This window comes from Jaculus jaculus, chromosome 5 (genome assembly GCF_020740685.1).
Source record: "Jaculus jaculus isolate mJacJac1 chromosome 5, mJacJac1.mat.Y.cur, whole genome shotgun sequence".
Lineage (NCBI taxonomy): Eukaryota > Metazoa > Chordata > Mammalia > Rodentia > Dipodidae > Jaculus > Jaculus jaculus.
The window spans coordinates 173,758,107-173,780,626 of record NC_059106.1 but is presented as its reverse complement, the minus strand read 5'-3'; the positions used below and the strand labels follow the sequence as shown (position 1 = coordinate 173,780,626).

Below are 22,520 nucleotides of genomic sequence, written 5' to 3'. Positions count from 1 at the left end.
TAGTCGCAGAGAGGTTAAGGGACTCGCCCAAGACCTCACAGCTCGTAAACTGCATAGCCAGGCGATCGGAGGAAGCCCGCGCTCTTTACCCAGTGCGCCGCCCCACCCAGCCAGGCGCGAAGACCCAGGAGTCCCGCACGAGCGCCCTGAACTTTGCTCCAAAACAACTGGGGGCACACCCTCTCCCTGGCCTCCCCGGTTTTCTTTTCTAATTTGTCTGGAGTTTGCTTGTAAGGCCCGATGACTTCTGTTAGATGCATCCAAATTAATTGCCTGGCATAGAGGGCCACCGGAATGCCAAGTCAGTTTTAGGATCGAAAAGATGAAAAACTCAACATACACACTCGTACACGCACATACTAGGGAAGTAGTGGGCAGCCCGCCACCAAGGGACAAACGGGCCGGCCGGCCCCGCCGGGTGGCGCCGCGGGTCCCCCGAGCGCCCGCTGCACCGGGCGGCGCCGCCGAGGGCGCGGACGGCCGCGCACAGCCGCGCCCTCCCTGCGAGCGGCTCCGCGCGCCGGGCTCTGCGCCTCGCGGTGGCGCCGCTGCGGGCCGCCCGTCTGGTCTCCTCCAACTCGGGGCCGGGGCCGATCGGCCGCCCCGGGGCCCCGCCCCGCGCCCCTGGTGTGTGTGTGTGTGTGCGCGTGTGTGTGTGTGTCGGTGGTGGGGGGTGGGGGAGGCCAGGCCCGCGGCGCGCTCGGGAGCCGGCGGGCGAGGGAATCCCTCTCCCTCCCTCCACGTCACCCGAAAGCGAGGAAACCCGCACTCGCGTCCTCTAACGCAAATGACCATCTTTGGCAACGTGCGCCAATGGAACAGTCCAAGGGTGCCGAGGCCCGGGGGGGAGGAGGGAAGGGAGGGCGGTGGAGCAGGGCCGGGGCGGCCTCGGTTCCCGCGCGGGCCGCCCGCTCCCACCCTCACCACGGCCTTCCTCCCCCGCGCGGGGTGCGCGGCTGGCGTCAGCGTGACCGCGGGCCGGGGCCCGGGAGGGGAGCCCTGCGCCCGCCTCGTCCCCTCCCTCCCGCGCCGCTCCTTCCTCCTCCTCCTCCCCCGCCTGCTCGCGCGCTCCTCCCTGCAAGGTGGAGCCGGGTTGACGTGAGTGGATCCACATGGTGCGGGGCTGGAGAATAAAGAGTGTGGAGTTGAACTCGTGCCATTGTAGTGACTCATCTCGGGCAGAGCGCAGGGGCTCGGAGCGAGCAGCGCTCGGCGGGGACGGGGAGGGAGAGAGCGAGAGAGGGAGGAGGAGGAGGAGGGCGAGGACGCCAGCGGTCCGCGGGCAGGGCGCGGGGCCACGTCCCTCGGTCCGCTCGGGGCTCAGCTCGCACCGCGCCTCCGGGGCCGCTGGACCGGCGAGTGTCCGAGCCGCGCCGAAACTCGGGCGGCCACAGGAAGTTTATTCTCCGGCTCCTTTGCTCAAAGGAGGAAATAGAAGTTTCTCCAAGAGGGCAGCTTTTCTTGTAGCTCTTTATTTTTTATTTTTGGCGGGGTCCCCCAGAGCCGGCCGACGAGATCCGCTGGGTTCCTCCTCCTCGTCGTCGTCTTCTTTTTTTATTTCTTAAATTTCCCATTTTCCTCGGAACCGTGGGTCCCCGCGGAGCTCCGGCCGCGCGCGGGGGCGGAAGGGCGCGCGCAGGGGAGGGACCGAGGGACGCGCCGACTTTTTAGAGGGAGGGACCGGGTGGACCGACCGACGGACGGCCGGACGGCCCCGCGGCGCTCGCCCAGCAGGAGAGAAGTAGCGCCCGGCGCGCGAGGGTCACTTCCCGGTTGTCGCCGCGTCCGCCTCGGTGCTGGGGGGACGGCCCGGGAGCGGAGAGCCGGGCCGCGGCGGGCGAGCGCGCGGCAAGAGGTGTGCGGCCGCGGCCAGGGCGGGGGAAGACGACCACCCTGTTTCCTCTCTGGCCCCCACCGCGGATCATGTACCAGGATTATCCCGGGAACTTTGACACCTCGTCCCGGGGCAGCAGCGGCTCTCCTGCGCACGCCGAGTCCTACTCCAGCGGCGGCGGCGGCCAGCAGGTAGGTGCGGGCCGGGGTGCACCTGGCGGCGCGGGCCACCCGCCCCCCCCTCCCGCTCGCCGCCTCCCCTCTTTTCGGACTGGGCTTGAGGATGCTTAGGTGCCACGGTCGTTAAGTTGTGGATATTTGTTTTGTTCTGTTCTGCCCCACCCACCCCCGGCACTTTTTCTTTCTTTAAAGAAAAAAAAGGGGAGTGGGATTAAAATGCCACTAAGTCCCTTCTCTTTCGCACCATCTCTTTTCCAGAAAAGCTGGAATTGCAAGTCCCCTTCTAGGAGACTGTTGTCTCCATCCAAGACCCCTCTCCTTCCACCTTCTTTTCTCTCCGTGGTGGAGGAACGGGTAAAGTGGGAAGGGGGTGCAAGGAAGTCATTGCACCCACTAAGTCTTTTCCAGAAGCCGGGGACCTCAATCCTGTGGGAAAACCCTTTTCTTCTCTCTAGTTCTCCATCATTCTTAGCTCCTCTCTGGAAAGGATCGGGCTCTCAGAAACATGGTTGCGCTCGCTCCTTCAAGTAATGGGGGGGGGGTGTCTTTGGGAAACAGGTGCGAAGGTCAGGAAGGAAGAGGCTGGCTTTGATTGGCTCCTGACACCTGGGAGCCCCACGCTAGTTTCCTGTGAGGGTTGGGCAGGAGCCTGGACTGCCCCCCGGAGCACAGCCTTGAGGGGCTTGGAAGACCTGGGGCAAAGAAGCAGGCAGCAAGAAGTGGGGGAAAGAGAAATCACTGGAGCTCCTGGGAGGTTCTAGAAGCAGAAAAACAACTTCTTTCTAAAGCAGCCAGACTGGTTTGCACTGGAGGGATTGTGCCTGTGATCTGTGTGTCTATAAACACCAGAAAGGCGCTGGTCAGGTGGTGGTGCTGGTGGGGTACCCGACCTCTGTAGCAACCCCCCTCACTCCCATCCCACCCTGGTCTTGAGAGGAAACTGGGTTAACTCACAAGGCCCTCTGCGAGCTGAAGCCCACCGTGGTCCTGGAGTGTCTAGCCAAGGTGGCTGCTGCAAGAGTTGCTTGGTAAGGCCATGGCCTTGGCCTCTAGAAGCCAAGCCAACCCTAAGTGGGGGTTGGGGACAGCTGGGGTGGGCTTTCAGGAGGTGTGGGTCAAGCTGGGGAATAGAAACATGACTTTCTTTGGGACCTGAGGACGCCTTCCCAGATTGCTACTCCATGCCGGCCAGTCCCGGAAAGGGCTTCTCAGCTTCATTTTTTCCTCTGCCCCCATCTCGCACTTGGCGAGCACCAACTGTTGAGGACCTAGTCTGCACTGAGGGTTCAGTGGGCCCTTACCAAGCGCCAAAGTGACGAGTTTGAAACCTTATCTGAAAAGTTGTTTCCGTCCTAGCCCAGTGGACGGTTTGTGTTAAATCCAGACATCATAAAGCAATGGGGTTGGAGCCATTTATACCTAACCCTTCAGTTTGCAGTTCCGCACAGGTCCACATGCTCCCCCCTCAGTCAACAAGAGATCTTTGGATGTGTTCAGTGTCTTTGACCTAGGAAGACTGAGGCAGTGGTCAGTGACCCAGTGCAGTCTCCCTGCCTGGCTGTGCTCAGACGCTGGGGCCTGACATCGGTGCCACCACTGAGTAATCTGTGTCACTAGGGCTTTGAGCCCAGGATGTCAGCAGAGGCAATTTTCTGTTTTGGAAGCAAATCTGACAGGAAACCAGTACTAGGGAGAAGGAAGAGAACTCTGTCCAGCAGAAGAGTGTAATGGGCCTCATTACCAAGCAAAAGCAGCTGCTGGCTAATTCCTAGCATGCTGTAACAAATGAGGGTTTGGGGATTACCAACCACTAGTGCACGGGGTTCTCATGCCCACCTGCCCACTGGGCCCAGCAGCGCAAGCACAACAATTGGCAAGGTAATGCCACTTCAGCCAAGTTTCTTCCTGCCCGCTCCTCTGTGGTGTGGCTGGTGGGAGGCAGTGAGCAGTAGCTGGGAGAGGGTTTTTCCATCCCTGCTCTGGCTTTGAACAGAACTGTTCTAGGGCCCGAAGGACAGGCCTCAGAGCCTTATGTTACTTCGCAAGTCCTTGTTATGACCCTGCCTGGACTCAAGGTAACTTTATTACATACCAGATAAAAAGCCTGTAATCATTTTATTCCTCTTAGCTCTCCTTTATGAGGAGGCTCTGGTAGTTCCTGGATGGGCCTTCCTCCTTACAGTGTTACAATGGACAATCCCCGGAATGCTCCTGATTTTCCTTGGACAAGTGCACGTAATTTTTCCCAGGTCTAATGTGTAAGGCCATGTGTTCCTCCTAAGTTTACTGCTAGATAGTCAGTCCAGAGCTTCCCCTCCTCTCCATGCAGAAGGCTTGGTCTTAACACACGGTCATGAGTTCCAGGGCGGGGGGAAGAGGGGCAGTCAGCTCTTTGTTTGAGTATATGGCAGGAACTTAAAACATGAGAAATATTTCCTGTTGCAGTTATAATTCGAATCTCAAAGGCTGATCATTGGTGATTTAGTTTTGTCAGGAATAGTTGCATCCTCCCCCGACCCCACCTTGCTGGATTTGCCTTTATGTTATGTTCTTTCTCCCAACTTTCCTAGGACAACACCTCCAGATATATGCCCTGCCTGTCTGCTTGACTCTTACGGTTTCAGGGCCTCAGCATTACGCAATCCAGCCAGTTACACAAACATAGGTCATTTCATAACTTGTTTTCATCAGCCAGGCCCCTTTTCATGAAAAACACACACACACACACACACACACACACACACACACAACAACAACAACAACAAAACGAAAACAAGACATAGAACTTTTCCAAGGCCACTGTCTGTTTCTCAGATGACTTGTGAAAATGTCAAGAGGGTTATTTCCTTTTCAGCACAAGGGATATCAGATCAGCTTTTCTTCCTCTTACACACGCACTCACGTCCGTGTACACACACACACACACACACACACACACACACACACACAGAGGCACGCAAGTACTAAATTCCCCAGAACAAACTTTAGCCAACTGTACCAGGCTGGGACATTCCTCACATCAAAGAACTTTTACCAGAAATGACTGTGATTCCCAAGTCAGCTTCAACCGTGCCTCTCTAATGCCCCCTATGGGACATGTTTAGAAGAACTATGGCAAATGTATTTTTCCAGTCTCACAGTGTTAAACTTGGTTAGTTTTCCAAATTCTTAGCATTTTTCTTTTTATTCAGGGCAAATAAATTCCATATATTTAATAGTGGTTATCTATAAAGTGCTTAACTTAAAATGAGTTTATTTTTAAAAACAAGGCTTATTTTTTTCTGCTCTAAATAAAACCTGTTTGGAAAAGGTTTTTTTTTTTCTTTTTCTTTTCTTTTCTTTTTTTTTCCTCTTCACTGTGTAGCCTGCGCAGTTAGGTGCCCACACAATGCTTCTAAATTCCCAAGGCTTGTTTTATTGATGTGTTTGCCTGGGATGTTCACAACTGGTGGGAGTGTGCGAGATGTATATTAAGGGTCTGGTGCTTTTTTTTTTTTTTTGCCTTGATCTTACAGATGCTGTAGATTAGGATAAAACAGTATGTTATCCCAGGAATTTGCCTGTTCCGTTGATTCTCGATGGTGGAAGTCATCTTCACTTCTTTTGTCAAGGCAGGTGGGGTGAAATAGCAGTCTTGTGTTGTCTGAGTGGCAGTTGAGCTTTCCTTTCTAAAACACTGCGTGATTTCCACATTGTATTTCTGCCTGTCTTATTATTCAGGGTGAATATAAAATTAGGAGATGTGAAGCTTTTAAATTTTACTACAAACACACCAGAACTTACATACCCCATCACTGTGTCCCCTCATCTCTGTTCTTTTTAAAATCTGTTTATTTGAAAGAGAGAGGGAGGGGGAGAGGGAGAGAGAAAGAGAAAGAGGCAGATAGAGAATGGGCACACCAGGGCCCCCAGCCACTGCAAACTCCAGACACATGCACCACCTGGTGCACCTGGATTATGTGGGCACTGGAGAATCGAACCTGGGTCTTTAGGCTTCACAGGCAGTCCCCTTAATTGCTAAACCATGTCTCCAGCCTTCATCTCTGTTCTTAAAGGAACTATGCACTTACTGACTGCTGTGGCTCTCAGCCAGACTCAAGTTTTGCATACCTCTTTTTGGTATCACTTTCAGCATAATCCTTGGAACATCCCTCCCCTGCTAATAAATCTTTCTTTGAAAGGTGAATTTGATATTAAGATCTTTGGAACCATGCTGACATAAAAGTCTGAATGCACAGGTTTGGGTCCAACATAGTCTTGTTGGTGTCAGTCTTAGACGTCTACCTGGAATAAAAGCTCATCATGACACAGCCCGCCAGTCACCCTTGCTTACAGTGTCTTTGGCATCTGTCTCATGGATGTTTTTCCCCTCTATTAAGTAGGGGCAAAGAGACTGGTTTTTGAAAAATGAAGGAAAATTTCTGTTTATATGTTGAAAAAAGAAAGCAAATAGCACCATTGCTTGGTGGAAGTCTCTCTCCATCTTGTCTGTGGCAACTTGTGGTGGCCCCAGCATTTCGAAACAATGGCAGCTGCTCTGCTTGAGGTCAACAGATCTGTCCCAAAGCCCACTCAGTAGTTGTAGACCTCCTGAGCTCTCTGGGCTGCTGAGGGGAGAGGGGAGATCTCTCCTGATCAGGGCTGTCTCAGCCCTGTCCTGCAGTTGATGGTACCAGACTCAGCTTCCAGCGGGTTTTAAGATGAAATGGTGGCATCGGAAAGGGGTCCACAGAAAGATGGTGTGGATTCTCCAGTGCTTTGGAGTGAGGCTTCTAGCTGGAAGGGCTTTGGGAGCGGAGGACCCTGGGAATGACTCCAGAGCAGCCTCTGCTGTCTTTTTCTCTCTGCTGCTGCTTCACCTGGCAGGGAGCTGACTCAGGCTGGGTCAGTTCTTCTGGGTGAAGTGGCAGTGAGGAGAGGCAGGTCACCTGAGATACATCTTGTCTGGTGTGAAACTCTGGAAATGCTTACTTATTAGCAGCAACTTCCATTGTGACACAAGTGGCGTTTCCTCAAAGAAGAAAGGTTAGAGGTCAGGGTCATGCTCAGTGCAGGCTGTGTGAAGACTGGCTGATGGTTACACTGGAGTCTTCGGGGGACAGCATTTGCCTGGTATTGGCATTAAGCCTCAATAGGGATGGTATTGGAAAGTGTGAGGATAACATTTAACCTTGCCAATCTTCTGGCATGGTGGAATTTCCCTTTTCCACCACAGGAATATAGATGAGAGAGAGAGAGAGACAGCCCCATTCCTTCATAGATGGCACACCAGCCTTTATGATGGGGCAGGTCAGAGTCTGCAAGGTCCACCCTTAAATGCTTGGGGTCCCAACAAGAATTAACTTGATGGAGAAGCATCTGGCCAAGGGCAATTACCTCCTATCCCAGAACACTAACCTTGAGTTCTGTTTCAAAGCTATGTCTACCCAACTCACAAGTGTCTCAGAGAAGCCCACCTAGGCCTACGGGGAGGGGATCCGGGACCATGCGGCAAAAGACTATGGGTAGGACTCGTCTTTCTTTTCTTTTCTTTCTTTTCTTTTTTTTTCCTTTTTGGTTTTTCGAGGTAGGGTCTCACTCTGGCTCAGGCTGACCTGGAATTCACTAAGTAGTCTCAGGGTGGCCTCAAACTCTTGGCGATCCTCCTACCTCTACCTCCCGAGTGCTGGGATTAAAGGCGTGCACCACCACGCACGATTTCAGGACTCTTATTTCTAATTCCTGCCAGAGTCAATCCCAAAAGGCTGTTTTCAAAGTCAGCAACTGCTGCGCTGTGAGACTTCCCTGGTCAGCTGGCGTTGGTGTCTTACTGATAGCTGGAGGAGAACACACACAGAGTGCCACCAGGTGTCACTGAGGTGACCGAAGACTCACAAGACTTGTTAGGGTTTGAACTTCTGCCCAGGGTCTGGAGATCCAAGCTGATGCGTGAAGCTGGTTTTCTTGGCTTCCTGGGTTAGAGGAATGACCCAGTTCAGATTTTGCTTGCTGGTTTCTCCTCTTAATTCATTCACCTCTAATCTGGCAGAGTTGAATTAGATGCAGACCTTATGACCCATAAACCCTAAAGCATTTGCTATCTAGTCCCATAGAGACTCTGCTCTGCAAGGTCTGGGGGGCTGCTTGGTCCTTTCATAGGCATTCACCCAGAAGTTGACAGGGAGACAGTGTTTTGTTTCTAAAAAAAATATTTGGAAGCCCTATCAGCTGGATTGCCACCTAGCATCTTTAGTCCTGTTCTAGAGGAGGGGTCTGCAGAGCCCCCTGGAGAGCCCGGTCCTGGGCCCTCTCTCCCATCCGTCCCTTTACCGCTGGCACCCATCTGGCACAGGGCAGACTTACACTGCCTGAGCCACCATGGGGGAGCGGCCGGCTTCCGCTCAGCGCTCACTCGCTCCCACGGAACCGTGACTTTTCCGCAGCGGGGCATTTGAGTGAGTCTTGAGTCTGCTGGGACTACAAACGCTTAACCTCACCTTCTCTCTCCTGCCCCAGTGCCACTCTCTGAATAATATGTTTGGAGTTGAGACAAGACCCATCTGCCAGATCTAATTGAAACTTTTGTGAGTCTCCCAGAGAGGCTCCTCTGGAGACAAAAGCCTTCTTTATGGGGCTCCAGTCCCCTCTGGGGACAGGACATTGTTTTTGTTGCTGTTTGGAGCCGCCGTGTGATCCAGATGGCTTTACCTCTGTCTGAAACAAGGTGTACATGCGTCTGGAGGCACTCATTACCTCCCGCCTTGTTTTTATTGCTGCCTTGTTTTGTCTGGACCAAGACATGGCTACAAGGAATCTGGCTGGTATCTACTGGGACACGCACTGTGGCCCTGCCATGCAGGGTGCATGGACTGGAGGGCCTGGGAGGGGCCGGGCGGGACTCGCTCACCCCCACGCCATCCGAGTCTTGCCTTCAGTTTGTACCTCCTTCGCCTGTCTGGAGCAGTTCATTGCTATTGTTTGGGAGGAGTCCAGGACAGCTGACGGGTGCTCCATGGACCAGCATGCGGGGTACCCTGACGTTCTTCTAGCTGAGACACTGGCCTGTGGAGACGCAGAACACAAAAGTTGGGTCCCTTCCCCGGGAGTGGGAGGCTTGGCGCTTCTCCCCAGAGCCGACATGTGCAGAGTACCCAGACCAATGTGATGATGAGGATGGCGGCACGCCCCCCCCCCCCCCCGCACCCCCGTGTTCTTCATCCTGGCTGTGCATAAGACTGTCTTTGGGAGTTTGAAAATACCGGGATCAGAACTCCACCCCAGCCAGTTACTGCTGAACTGTAATGACGACACTCCACCTCCGGTGTGTCACTGTTCACAAGCCCTTCAGAATATTCTCTGCCAGGGCTGGAAGGTGGCAGTGTGCTTTGCCGTTCCTGCCACTGTGCCAGGGCTTCAGGACTCACGTGTTCCCTTCTGATCTCAGGCTGCAGTCCTCAGTGACCGGCTCACTCAGAGCCGGGCCTCAGACCTGGACTTCCTGGCTCCAAGTGCCACATTTACCTCTTGCCCCTCATTAAGCAACCCCAGAGAACATCACTAGTCAGGCCTGCTGCTATCACCTCTCTGCCTCCTCACAGCTCAGCCCTAGGCATCCATGTTCCCTCCTTGGAGATCAATTTTGGATTTCCCACTTGATTCCTTGCTTGGTCACTGCAGCTCTCCTCCTTCACAGACATTGAGCAGATCAAACCCAGAGCCTTGCACATGCTAGGCAAATGTTCTGTTACTGACCTACAGTCTAGACCCCCTTTTTGCTTTTGTTTTGAGACCCAGTCTCACTAAATTGCCCAGGCTGCCCTTGAACTTTCAATTCTCCTGCTTTGGCCAGAGATTTATAAGTTTGGGCCACCAGGCTGGCATACCTGCTTCTTTTCAGTCAATTCCTGGTTATAAAACAAAACTCCTACTTATCTTTGCTTTCAGAACTGTACCTTTAAATCTGACCAAACTGACCAGAACCCATCGCACTGGGCTACCTCCCTCATACAATCCCAGACTCCATTGCACTGGGCAACTTCCCTCATAGAATCCAGAGTGCATTGCTCTGGGCAGTATTCCTGTTAGAATCCATTTGTACTGGATGGCTCTTTACTGGTGTCCTTGGCCTAGATTCCTGGGACAGTATAAGAGGTAAGGCAGCCACATTCATTTTCCCAGACTGGGGTCAGGTGGGCAACAGGACAGTAATTAAGGAAGGGTTCCCAGGTCTGTCAGCTGCAGTGAGGTCTTGTAAATCCCCTTTATTTACACACCAGGAGCTATGATATCATGGGGGCATGGTCAGCAGAAGTGGAATCTGCTAATGCTTCTAGCCCTGGTTGGTCTGATTGGACAAGAGTAGGTGGACACCATAGCATTAATGCTAATGATAGCAGGATTTTCCTTTGGGCCAAAGATCTGTGGGACCTACTTGGTGAGAGGGGAGGCCTGTGTGGATCCTTGGATAACCAGATGTTGTCTGAGGACAGATACCAGTATGTAGGGCTGTGTTCTGAGGAAGAAAGCATGCTAGACAATCTTGAGTGGCGCCATGCTGAGAGCTGGGTTTGAATGCTGTCCCCACTGCTTTTTAGCAGTGCGGCTGCACATGAATGACTTAATCACTCTCTGTCAAAATTTCTGCCTCTCAAATGGAGATAATGGTGGTACTTACCTAAGAGGGAGAATTAATCGGGTAATCTAGGTGAGACATTAGCATGGTGTTGGTCATTAAGTGCTAGCTATTACTATTGTCATCATTTTCATCCATAGAGTTGAGAAGGGTGGGACTGTGGCACATTTTCATGGACATAAAAGTCATCTGAGGTTGAACACTTGTCTGGGTCCAGCAGATTTCTCCTGAAATACTGGGGTGGGGTCTTCGTATCTCCTCTTCTCTCACTTTCTAGGAGCTGTCATGGAGAAAGGTCGAGCCCACCTGCTAAGGCCCAACCCATTTTGGCTTTGCTACTCTGTCCTCATCTTATTGTAAATAGAATGCTCCCTTCCATGTGTGCAGTGAGCTCTGCTGCGTATCTGAACATGCGAGATGAGAAGCCTCTGAGCCAGCAGTACCAAAGTTTCCTGCAGACGCCTCTCTAAACCCCAAGTAGAAATGTGTGTAGCTAGTAGAGAGAGACACAGTGTGAAGGGAAAGGAGGAGGGACAGTGACAACAGACTCCAATCCCACATAGTGATGGTGGGACTGCTGACAAACAGAGGGGTAAGGATCAACGTTCTTGTATGCCTGGCCTTGTGCTGATGGGGTCATAGCCCCATCTTGAGCCTCCTTGGAAAATGACAAATACAGACACAATGTGCTTCTTGGTGATCTTTCTTGAGCCACTGGTGTGCACGTCTCCAAGACAAAGTATCCTGAGCTGGTGCCCCAGGGAATATTTGTCAGGTGACTCAGAGTCTCAGGATGTTCAGGCAAAGAAGCATCCTGAAGACATGCGCCCTACAGGGCTGCAGGCTGAGTGTGAGCAGTTAGACATCATGTGTGTCTGTAGTCATTTGGAATATGGCACTGTCCTCCTCGACCCCCTGAGAATGGAGTCCTCTGGATTCCCCAAGCAGGGAGCAGTTCTGACACACGGTCCCATGAATAGTTAAGGTCTTTCTGACTCTTGGCTGTATGGAACTTGCCCAGGGAAATCCAGGCCTTGCCCCCCACAAGCGCTGCGCATGTTCTGCTCAGTGCCTCTCGTCTCAGTCTTGCCTTTCTCCTTGTTTCAGAAGTTCCGGGTAGATATGCCTGGCTCAGGCAGCGCCTTCATCCCCACCATCAACGCCATCACCACCAGCCAGGACCTGCAGTGGATGGTACAGCCCACAGTGATCACCTCCATGTCTAACCCCTACTCCCGCTCACACCCCTACAACCCGCTGCCAGGCCTGGCCTCTGTTCCTGGGCACATGGCCCTCCCAAGACCGGGGGTGATCAAGACCATTGGCACCACAGTGGGCCGCAGGAGGAGAGATGAGCAGGTAAGGCCTCAACCTGGTGACTTTAGGGGCCTCACAGTCACAGAATGGCCCTCGAGAGCAGGGCTAATGTTCTAGAAGCACAAGGCAGAAGAGAAAATTAGGTGAGGAAGGGCTGAATGGGGAGAGTGCCTGCCAGCCAGGGCATGTCGGTGCACAGGAGCGATCACATGTGGGAAGGCTTGTTGCAGGTGCAGTGCCCACCAGTGGGGAGGATTATCATAAGCTGCCTAGGCTGTGTCCTCTCATCCCTGACAGAGGGCCATGGGGCCCAGACTCTAAAGGGTCTCCCTCAGGGCCAGTACTGCCCAATGATTTTCTATTCCTCCTGGGGATCCTCAGCCTTTGGCTTGAAGCAGCAGCCTGTTTCAGGCTCCTATTTCACATTCCAGAAGTACAGTGACCTTGTGGCCTCAGGAATCTGCTTTAGCTGGGGCATTGGGGAGGTCAAACATCAGGTTTTTCCCCCCTCCCTCAAAAGGCTCAGTTTTGAGCAGGAACTGACATGCCTGGGAGGAAAGTCAGCAAAACTATGTGGTCTCTGCTCCTTAGGAAACAGTTTCAAAAAAAAACCAAAAAAAAAAAAAACCTATCACTTATATTTAACTTAAGAGCTAGGGCACAACAGCCTCCTGTTTCTAGAAAGAGAAGTCAGAGTTACACATAATTCATCACAGATGGGCCTAAGGCTTTCAGAAGCGCCTCATCTGTCTCCTTTCATAGAAGATGTAGCTAGGATCCCAACCCATTACCTGGGCTCCACTCCTGAGTGAGTGGGGAAGTTTGCACTCTCTGGGCTCCTTTTCCTCCAAGTCTTTTCCAGTGTGAGTGCAGAGCATGGGACACTTTAGCAGTGGGATCTCTTTTTCAAATGAAATGTGAACCTAGAGGAACTATGTTATGGTGTTGGAACTCTTGCAGTTTCAACTGTTTCTACTCCAGATCACGAAGGTCCACCATGGGTAGTGGTGCTCTGGGGTGGTAGTCCCAGGATCACAGGGCTTCTTGCTCCAAGGAATTGGATGGTTCCTCGAGAGCCCTGCTCCTCTGAGGACAAAGCTGGGCCTCATGTCCAATACACATTAAAGGTGGGGTCACAGCGCCGGGCCTACAGGGCCCACATTTGTAAGTGTACATTTGGAGACAATGTCTATACCCATCTCATAGATAGAGAAACCGGGGCCCAGAAAGAAGGACTTCTCCCACAGAGAGTTATTAGCTGAGCCAGGACTGGGATGCCCTTCTTGGACCTTAGTCATGTATTTTCCATACTACGTCATACCACCTAGGCGTGCCCTAAGACTGCCCGTCTGAAGGCTTTCCTTCCTTGTGTGAGAGAGAGGAGAGAGCCAGGGGCATGGTTTCCCAACCAGTGGGGAGTTCAGACAAACACAGACCACATCACACCGTGATAATGGCAGGCTCACTGTAGAACCTTAGCTGTTGGATTCCTGACCCCAGGGGCTTCTCTGTGGCTAACTTCCACTCCCTGCTTCCCCACCCCAGGGTCGGTCTGAGGAGACAGCTCATGGTTGCCCTACAGCCTCCTCCAGAGCCTGCCCAGGAGGCTCCGTTGCACCCAGGGTGGGGATTGAGGAGACAGGGAGGGGAGGGTGTGTGTGGCTTGTGGGTGGGCCCCTGGTGGTGCTGACACTTGAGTCCATCCGCATTGATCTCACCATTCCAGAACACTTCCTATGTCGACAGCAGCCAGGGTTGCCCCACGCCTCACCAGACAGGGAGAGAGTTCTCAGCTCCACAGCTCACAGGGGAGAGGAAGGCTTGCTAAGCTCTACGTCCGGCTCTTCTCTTCCTCCCGCAGTGAGGGCTGTGGGGACGCCCTGGGCCTTCAGCAAGCCCCAAGGGCCTTGTCACGGGAAGCCCTAAACCCAGGACTGTCAGAGGCCATAGGCTCTCTGGCTAACTAACATTGTTAGACAGCAAGTGTTCAGGCTTTAGTCATGTAGCTTTGTGACCTCAGTGGGTTGTGGGGTCACCTCTGTGAAGACAGCATGGGATTGTCCTATTTGATGCTGTACCCTTGCTTTTCTGTCACAGATGCCAGGGTGGCAGTGAACACTGGGGTTCTTGTCTGGGCCCAGCCAGGACAGTTGCTTCACCTCTACCTGAGGGGGCATTGGGGTCACAACTCTAGAAGGGCTGCATGTGAACAGAGCACCAGCTCTGCTGAGTTGAGCAGAGCAGAGTTCTGAGTCTCTGGCCAGCTCATTGCAGGGAGCTAGGTCTTGAGATGTTTGCTGAAGGTCTTCCTCTCATTTACACTCAGCCCAGACTCCTGGAACTGTCTGGCACGTAGGTGGTTCTCCTTGGTTATTGGCTGGATGGAAAGGGTAGCGTAGCCAGCATGGCTTCCATGCCTAGGGCCCCTCCTCCTTTTCCTGCCCAGACTCCCCGGAGTCCTCGGGGAGGCCTGTGAGCAGCTGGTACTCTGAGGTGGTACTCTGAGTGCTCTGGTACTCTGAGAGGGAGTTGGGAGTAGAGGGGTACCTGTGGCCCTAACCTGCCACTGGCAGCAGAAGCACACCCTGCGCCTCCGCCAGCCGCCCTCGCTGGGTGGATCTTACCTGTGTGGGGACTCCTCCTCAATAACTGGGCTTCACGAGGCTTGCGGAGCAGGCAGGTGATGAGGAGAGGAAATTAGTCAGGGTGTAGAGGAAGCTGCTGTTGTAGGTGGGGGCAGGCCTGGCTGGCTGGAAGGGCCTCCTCTTTGACCTGGGCTGTGCAGGGGTGCCACTCTGTCACCCCGTCCACTCCGGCCCTGCTCTCCTTCAAATGTAGGATGCCATCCTATGAGGCAGATTCAGTAACAAGTGTCTCCCCGCCCCCCAACAACCATACAGCGGTGACAACATGCTGAGCCTGGCCACACTCCTCTGCCCTCCTCTGTCCTCCCCGCAATCACAGGAGCACTGCTTGCCTTTCTTAGAACAAAATTTAAAAAGGCTGCGAGCCACTCACCCCATTCGAATCATGTCTCTTGACCTTGGCCTCTAGCTGTCGCCCGAAGAGGAGGAGAAACGTCGAATCCGGAGGGAGAGGAACAAGCTGGCTGCTGCCAAGTGCAGGAACCGACGCAGGGAGCTGACAGAGAAGCTGCAAGCGGTGAGGGGCTCTGTGTGGGCAGCAGCACCCTGGGCGGCCTGGGGGCTCCAGGGCTCCTCCCACCTAGCCCTGTCCTCGCTCATAAGTGGTGGCAAAACATTCCTTCCTCGAGCACATGGGTCAACATGGTGTTGAAAGAGAGAGAGAAAGAATGAGAACATGAGTTGGACATTTTCACCAACCAGGCTTAGGGAGAACGAGGGTTGAGCAGACCACCCCTTTCCTGTGCCAGCACCTTTTCAGACCACTGGGGCTCCAGCGTGAGTGCTGACGGGGTGTCTGATCGCCAGTCCAAGGACCTATCCCTCCAGGGCTCCTTCCCAAGGTTCTAGCTGTCCTCAAGTCTGAGGCCACCAAGGGTAACCTAACCTGGCTTAAGCACCTGATTTGAAATGGACTGAGGGTGAGGCTCCTGATGATGATGGGCCACATGTCAACTGAATTATATTTTCTTGGGACTTTTGTATATTTGTCATAGGCAAAAGAGTTCCCCACCTCTACAATGAGCCTGGAGCCTTATTTTACCCTTGCAAGTTGAGTCATTCTCCCATGTTCCCTAATTGCCCAGACCTGGGGACCCATGTCCCTGCCCCTCCCTCTCACATGCTTTTTTTGACCTGACTAATGTCACATGACTACCTCCAGAGCTTGGCTCTAAAGGCAGGGCTGCAGAGGAAGCCCCGTGTTAGGACTGACTCCCCCGAGTGAGTGACATGCTTTCAGAGAGAGGACACAAGGAGCTGTCAGTGGTCCTCACCGTGATTGGCTTGGAAAGAGTGTTAGAAAGCAGCCGCTGATTTGCCCCTCACAGGTCCTGTCCTTGTCCCGCGTCCTCACTCGCAGTTACTGAATGTCTGTGGTGGGAATTCTCTCCCCAGACGAGGTGAGGTGGGCGAGGAGTAAGACACGCCCTCAGCACTCCCTCCTGCTGTAGACCATTGTCTAGCTCTTCAAGCACCCGTGCCTCACATGTCCCTCCCCACCAGCCCCAGAAGATCGCCCCTCTCCGAGTTCTCAGTGCTCTCTCCCTTCCTCCCAGAGCCTCACCCTCCACCCCACCCCCAGCCCAGTCACCAGGCCCCTGAGCCACATCCTCCACAGGAAGCCTCTTGTAAGCTTGTGACGTTTGTCCGACCCTTGAGACAGACGGGAAGTTTTTTCACTCCGGACTACACTGTGCTCTTCCTAATGAAGCTCTTGCATATATCTCGTTTGTAACAGGGATCTGTGCTAGGGAAGAAACGGGGCAGGGCTGGTGACGCACCTTTCCTCCTCACCCATGTGCACTGATGGCTGCCCTGGCTGCGTGTGAAGGAGGAGGTTGAGGTCCCCACAGGGCAGCCTTGACATTCTCCCAGGCTCCCAGGTGCCTGTTCTGTTGGGACATGTGACGGAACTGAATGCTTTCCCCAGGTTCCCAGGCTTCAGTGACTGGAAGGGGAAAGGGAGGATCCAGCAGGGATTAGCTGAGCACTTATTCCAAGCCAGGCACTGTTCCAGTGCTGAGGATGGAGGACTGTGCCCACAGGTGGTCCGGCTTGGGGCTGAGGTGGTAGGGGAGGAGCAAGAAGGAGGAGGCTGTATCCTGTGGTGCCTTCTCCATCACCTATCATTCCTATGAACCCTCAGGAAACTCAAAGGAGTCCTGGCATCAGGACAGTAGAACAGAGCATCCCATGGGCTCTGGTGTTGGACACATTGGGATTCAAATCTGGGCTACCTTAACTGCTAGCTCTGAAACTTTGGGCACATGACAAAATTTCTCTGAACCTTGGTTTCCTCATCTGCAAAATGGGTTGATGAGAGTGTCTGCTTTCCAAAGCCTCTGGCAAGTTGCATGAGCTCATCTCGGACATGCATGATAGAATGCCTGGCATGAAGTGAGTGCTCTACCATGGCAGCTCCGGTGGTTAGTTCAGCCCTCCTGCAAACCAACTTTCCACCCTTGCAAATAAAAGACATTGTTAGCCATCGTATGACTCACACCCAGCGAGGTCTGTGGCCAAGTGTGTGAGCTGCTCCTCTCAGTAGGTAGGTCATCCGAGGACATTGATGATGCCCTCTGTCACTGTCCCCCAGGAGGTCCTCTGCAGGCTACTGTCCCTCATACCCTTTTCTCTTCCCATAGGAGACAGAGGAGCTGGAGGAGGAGAAGTCTGGTCTGCAGAAAGAAATTGCAGAGCTGCAGAAGGAGAAGGAGAAGTTGGAGTTCATGTTGGTGGCCCATGGCCCCGTGTGCAAGATCAGTCCCGAGGAGCGTCGCTCCCCGCAGGCCGCAGGGCTGCAGCCCCTCCGCGGTGGGGGCAACGCGATTGGTGCCGTAGTGGTGAAACAGGAGCCCCTTGAAGAGGACAGCCCCTCGGCCTCCGTCGTGGGGCTGGACAAGGCCCAGCGCTCCGTCATCAAACCCATCAGCATCGCCGGAGGCTTTTATGGAGAGGAACCCCTGCACACTCCCATAGTGGTGACCTCCACGCCTGCCATCACTCCGGGTACCTCGAACCTCGTCTTCACCTACCCTAGCGTCCTGGAACAGGAGTCGCCTGCGTCTCCCTCCGAGTCCTGCTCCAAGGCTCACCGCAGAAGCAGTAGCAGTGGGGACCAGTCGTCAGACTCGTTGAACTCCCCCACGCTGCTGGCCCTGTAACCCCGTGCTTGCCCGCCCAGCTCTGGAGGAGTCACTGTCACTGCCTCCTTCCCCGGGGACCAGCACCTTCTAGCACTCCAGGGTCATGAGGCAAGAAGGCGCCCTGCCATGGCGCTTCCTGGCTCTGAGGGACCCAAGTGGGACTTGATGGTGAGTCATTGCAGGACAGGGTTGGAAGCCATATATCCTTCTCCCTGGTTCATCTTGCAAACAAATTCTGTTCCATGGAAAGCCATGGAGAACTTGGTTTGGTGGACTTCTGAAGAGCCTGGAAGCTGGTCCAGAGGGTTCCTGCCCCTGTTACGCTGTTGTCTCTGGAGAGATGCTGTCCTTTCCACCCCATCCAGCATGCTCCGTACCTTTTGGTCTCTCCTTCCCTCAGCTCGCCCTTCCCTGTCCCATGTCACTCTCCACTCCCTGTTGGTTTTTATCGAATTTGCCATGACATTTCATCTGGGTGGTCTGGATATTAAAGCTCTTTATTTCTGGAGCTGAGGCACCAGGTGACTCTTCTACTGGGGCTGACTTGTCCAGAAGGGGCAGTCAAAGTGCAATATATAACCTTCCCTTCCCAACGCTTCCCAGTGCACTGCCCAGATCACCAGCAGGCCCTCTGAGTTCTCCAGGGGACGCGGCCATCATTGGGAGGCAGCAAGAACCCATCTTTCCCACCCTTGGAGATGCTCGACTCTTGGAAGATCTTGTCCAGAAGACAGGGCGTGAGAGGGACAGCTTGGGCACAGGTTGGGTTTGCCAAATACCTAAATACCAGGCCAGGATTAGTGCCAACAAAGCTCCATGGGTGTCTTAACCAGCTTCTCTTCACCTGGTGTCTTGAGCAGGGCGTCTCCTGTAATTACTGCCTCGCCGTTCTGCCCCTGGACCCTTCTCTCCAAACGAGGGCGGCGTTCCTCCCCAGGAACCACACATCACTCCGTGGCCCTGCTTGGGCTCCACCCTTCCCTGGCTCTCAGGGTGACGCCACCCCTGGAGATTTAATGAGCGTGGGCCTGGACCCTCACCAGATTTTAGTCAAGTGGCTCCTCCCTAAGCCTTGCAGGTTGGAAGGGTTGTGTTGGGGATGGCGTTGGTCACAGCAGGCACCCTAGGACCTGCCCTGCCCTGGCTGCTCACCTCAGTTGTCTCTGCTGCTGGTGGATGAGAGCTTTCCCTTCCAGTCTCCCCCATCCCACCCTGCCCCAGGGAGCTCCTCTGGCCTAGCTGTGAGTAGTGGGCCTCAGCACGCTTGTGCTGGGACTTAGGGTGTGTGGACCATTCCCGACCAGCTGCTGATCTCTCCAGCTGCTGAAATTGGAGAAAGGATGTGTTTCTCCCCACTGCACGGGGCTGCTCTTCCCATGGGTGGGTGGGTCTTCCACGGCAAGAGCTCCTCAAGCCCTGCCTCCCCAGAGCGCATCCACGCAGTGTCTGGTCACAGGCTGGTGCTGAGGGGGAGCCGCTATTGGGGACTCAGCACTAGAGAGCATTAAAAAAATTCTCATATTGTTGTTGTTCGAGCCAAACCCAGTGGTAGTTAAATTTCCAAGTCTGACTGGAGAGAGACGGGACAGCTTGCAGACCTGTGCCTGTCTCACTCCAAGGTCACACATGCTGGTCATGATTCAGTTCCATTGCCAACTTCCACGCGTGCAGAACACACAGGCTGGAAGAGCCGTATGTCAAAAATGCACAGCCCCGGCAGAGCTGGAAGTGATGTGTGCATGGGCTGCCCGAGTGGAGAGGGGAGGAAAAAGAAACAAATCTTTCTTAGAATACTTCAAGCCTGCTATTTCACGTACTCCCTGGCTGTGAAGCTGCTGGGCGGGGCCCCTGGGTGCCCTGAGGGATGCTCCTAACAATACCAGGCAGGTGGTACCCCGGCCTCAGAAGCAGAAGGTGGTCAGAGGAACCTCTGCTACTCATGGCTTGGAAGTGCTTAATCATCTCAAGTGGCATTTGTGGCCAAGTGGGAGCGCCTTGCTTCTTTGTGCCTACACATATTTCTTCAGTGAAGCTACTTTCTCATCTTTAATTCCCAAGGCCCCTTTCTGTTAGTCTGTCTAGCACGGCTTCCCACACAGGTCATGGTCTGGACGCGAGGCCCGGCTGGACACTCCCGAGATGGGCATCGGCTTCACTTCAGATTTCCAGCTGTGCCGCTGTCGGCGCCAGCAGTAGGCACAGCCAGCTAAGCCTCATCTCTGCCACCTCTACCCTCCTGCTTTGCTCTGCACGGCTGCCTGGCTTCCCCCAAAGCCAAAGATAGTTGGGGGCATGCCGGGTATTCACACCTAAGTCGTGAGTGTGTTCTCACTGAACTTCCCTCTGGCTTGCCCTCTGCGTTCACTTGGGTACATGTCACCACACAGCCCTGCTCCAGCGTCACCAGGTGCCCGGCCTGCTGTTCTTCCTTCCTGGCTACAGCGCAGGGAACAGCTGCAGTGACGCTGCCTCTGTGTGTCCCCAGCCAACAGGCAGCTGGTGTGAACTTGGGCTGGCCTGCAGGCAGCTCTGGGATAGCACAGGGCAGGCACTCCTTGATCAACTAGTGTGAAACACAGTCCTCGTGGCCACCTGGCTGGCTTCAGTGGGACCAGTCCTCCCTGTGGTGAGCTGGATGGGGACAGCTGTTACACAGGAAACAAGGCAAATCCCCAATGGTCCCCGCCAACTCCAAGCAGTGGATTCCCTGGGGGAGGTTTGCAGGAAGTGTTGAATATTATACTGCCTGGGTAGGAGGCCAGGTGTGCCCACGGTGGCTAGTCACAAATGCAACCTCAAAGCCAAGAGTTGGGGGCTGTGCCCTATTCTCTGGCTTTGGGAAGAGACAGTCTCCTGCCGCCACTTGGCTGCAAGTGCCAGAGGAAAGGGGCAGTCTGGGGCCCTGGGCTTTGTTTCCTGTCTCCCTCACGGGCTGGCACAGCAGTGCTGCCTACAGCACCACCATTTGTCTTTCAGATTGATTTCCTTCCCCGACTAGACATCCATGTGGCTTCTTTGGGAGCAAAGAGTAAGTCTCTCCTATGTGCCAGGCACTAGCCGACACACTGATATCTTTTAAGATGAGGCTAAGGGATCATCCCCTTTTCAAAGGCCACCAAGTAAAGGCTAAGCAACAACATGTGGCGGTGAGAAGGCCGTTGTCAAAGACCCTAGATCGGATCGCCTTGAGTCTGATGTGCCCCTGCAGCATTGCCCACCCAGGCTCCCCCGCCCCCACCCCACAGACTCCACACTGTCCCAGGCCCCTCTGTACTCTCCAAAGGGCCTGAGGAGCAACCCGAGTCCTCACAATCTGTGGACCAATAGGGCGTGTGGTGTGAAACCTTCTCCTTAGAACTTATGGGGTGTTGCGGCATACTGCACGATGCGTCTTCTTGGCATTCATCTTTCAAGCCAGCATCTCACTATTTATTGACAAGTTGGTGGGCGTGTATGCACGCTTCCTGGCGTGCCCCTGTGTCCTCCAGCAGCTTTTGTTGTTTTGTTGTTGTTAGAAGGAAATCCAGTCTCCAGTCTCCCACTACTAACGTGGCATCGTCTCATTGCCTCTAGTGTTTTGGTCACCCATCAACAAACTTTAATTTTCCAGTGTTGACAACATGGTCAAGAGGGGCTGGGTCAAATTTTGACAGGGAGGTTGGGAAGGGAAGGGGGAGAAGAAATTGACATTTATTTTATTATTTATTTTAAATGTTTACATCTTCTTTGTGTTGTACCAAGCCTGAATAGAAACAGATAGCATTAAAGTACTCAGTTCCTCCCTCTCTTGCTTTTTTTTTTTTTTTTTGAACTTAGGATAATGCTGTTTTTGTTTGTTTGTTTCTAAAGTGACTTGTGACTTGTGCTGTATAAACTGTACAAAAAGGTTCTGTTTTTAAAGATGGATTGTCATTCCTCTGAGGACAGTGGCTGCCAAGAAATCAACATTGTAAGAGAACACAATGAAAGGCTTCGCCCTGTTCCTCAAAACTTGCTCTCTCTGTATGATTAAAAAAAATTCCATTTATTTTAGTTTGTGCTTACTTGATTTTGAGGAAGAACATATTGGACTTTGTGTAAAGACTAGCTATCAGGGTGTCTGCCGTAGGAGGTGTAAATATCGTATTTTTGGTATATAGTGGAAAGTCATAAGCTTTGTGCATCTGTATTTGAAATATGTCAATGGTGTGGAGTGGAATCTACTAGACCGTGAAGGCAAACAAGTTGTGCAAGGTTCTGTTGCTCTATGGGGAATTTACCTTTCTGGGCACCTTTCCCCCCCCCCCCCCCCCGTTTTTTAAAGTAATGGCAAGATGGTCCTGTTGGAGAGTCTCTTAAATCTACCTCTCCACGGGACTGTGAACCCAAAATCTTTGTATAGTTTTGAAAATCGAGGAGTTGCTCTGTCCAGAAGCATCCCTGCTGGTGTTCGTTGTTTTGTTCTGTTGTACTGGGTGAAATACAAGCCTACAGTATTTGCACTAAAGAAAGCTTGTTAGAAAAAGCTTGCTGCTATGGAGGAAAGAACATATTAAAACCTTGTTTCCCCCCTTGTGGATTTTATTTTTGTTTTCTGTTTTTGTTTTTTCTTTCTCCCTGATCCCTTGTTAGCTTTTCCACTTCCTGTTGAGTAGCGTTTTGTAGAATAAAATGAGTTAAGAACAAAGCGTCTGTGATGATGGTTTATTCCACCTTCCCAGTGTGTCCTCTTCCCTTCTCTTCCCTCCTGCTCCTCTCTGCCTGTGTCTCTACTAAGTGAACTAGTTCTCTCCGCTAGGGAGGAGGGAC

The 22,520-nt window shown here is 53.3% G+C and overlaps 1 protein-coding gene across 1 annotated transcript; it reads left to right on the top strand.

Moving 5' to 3' along the window:
• The first annotated feature begins 1,313 nt into the window (after positions 1 to 1,313).
• On the top strand, positions 1,314 to 22,398 carry Fosl2 (FOS like 2, AP-1 transcription factor subunit). The gene is made up of 4 exons (XM_004669404.2): positions 1,314 to 2,025; positions 11,732 to 11,983; positions 14,996 to 15,103; positions 17,232 to 22,398. Exons 1-4 carry the CDS (start codon positions 1,924 to 1,926, stop codon positions 17,748 to 17,750), a joined length of 981 nt encoding a protein of 326 aa, XP_004669461.1. The 5' UTR covers positions 1,314 to 1,923; the 3' UTR covers positions 17,751 to 22,398.
• Positions 22,399 to 22,520: the final 122 nt, after the last annotated feature.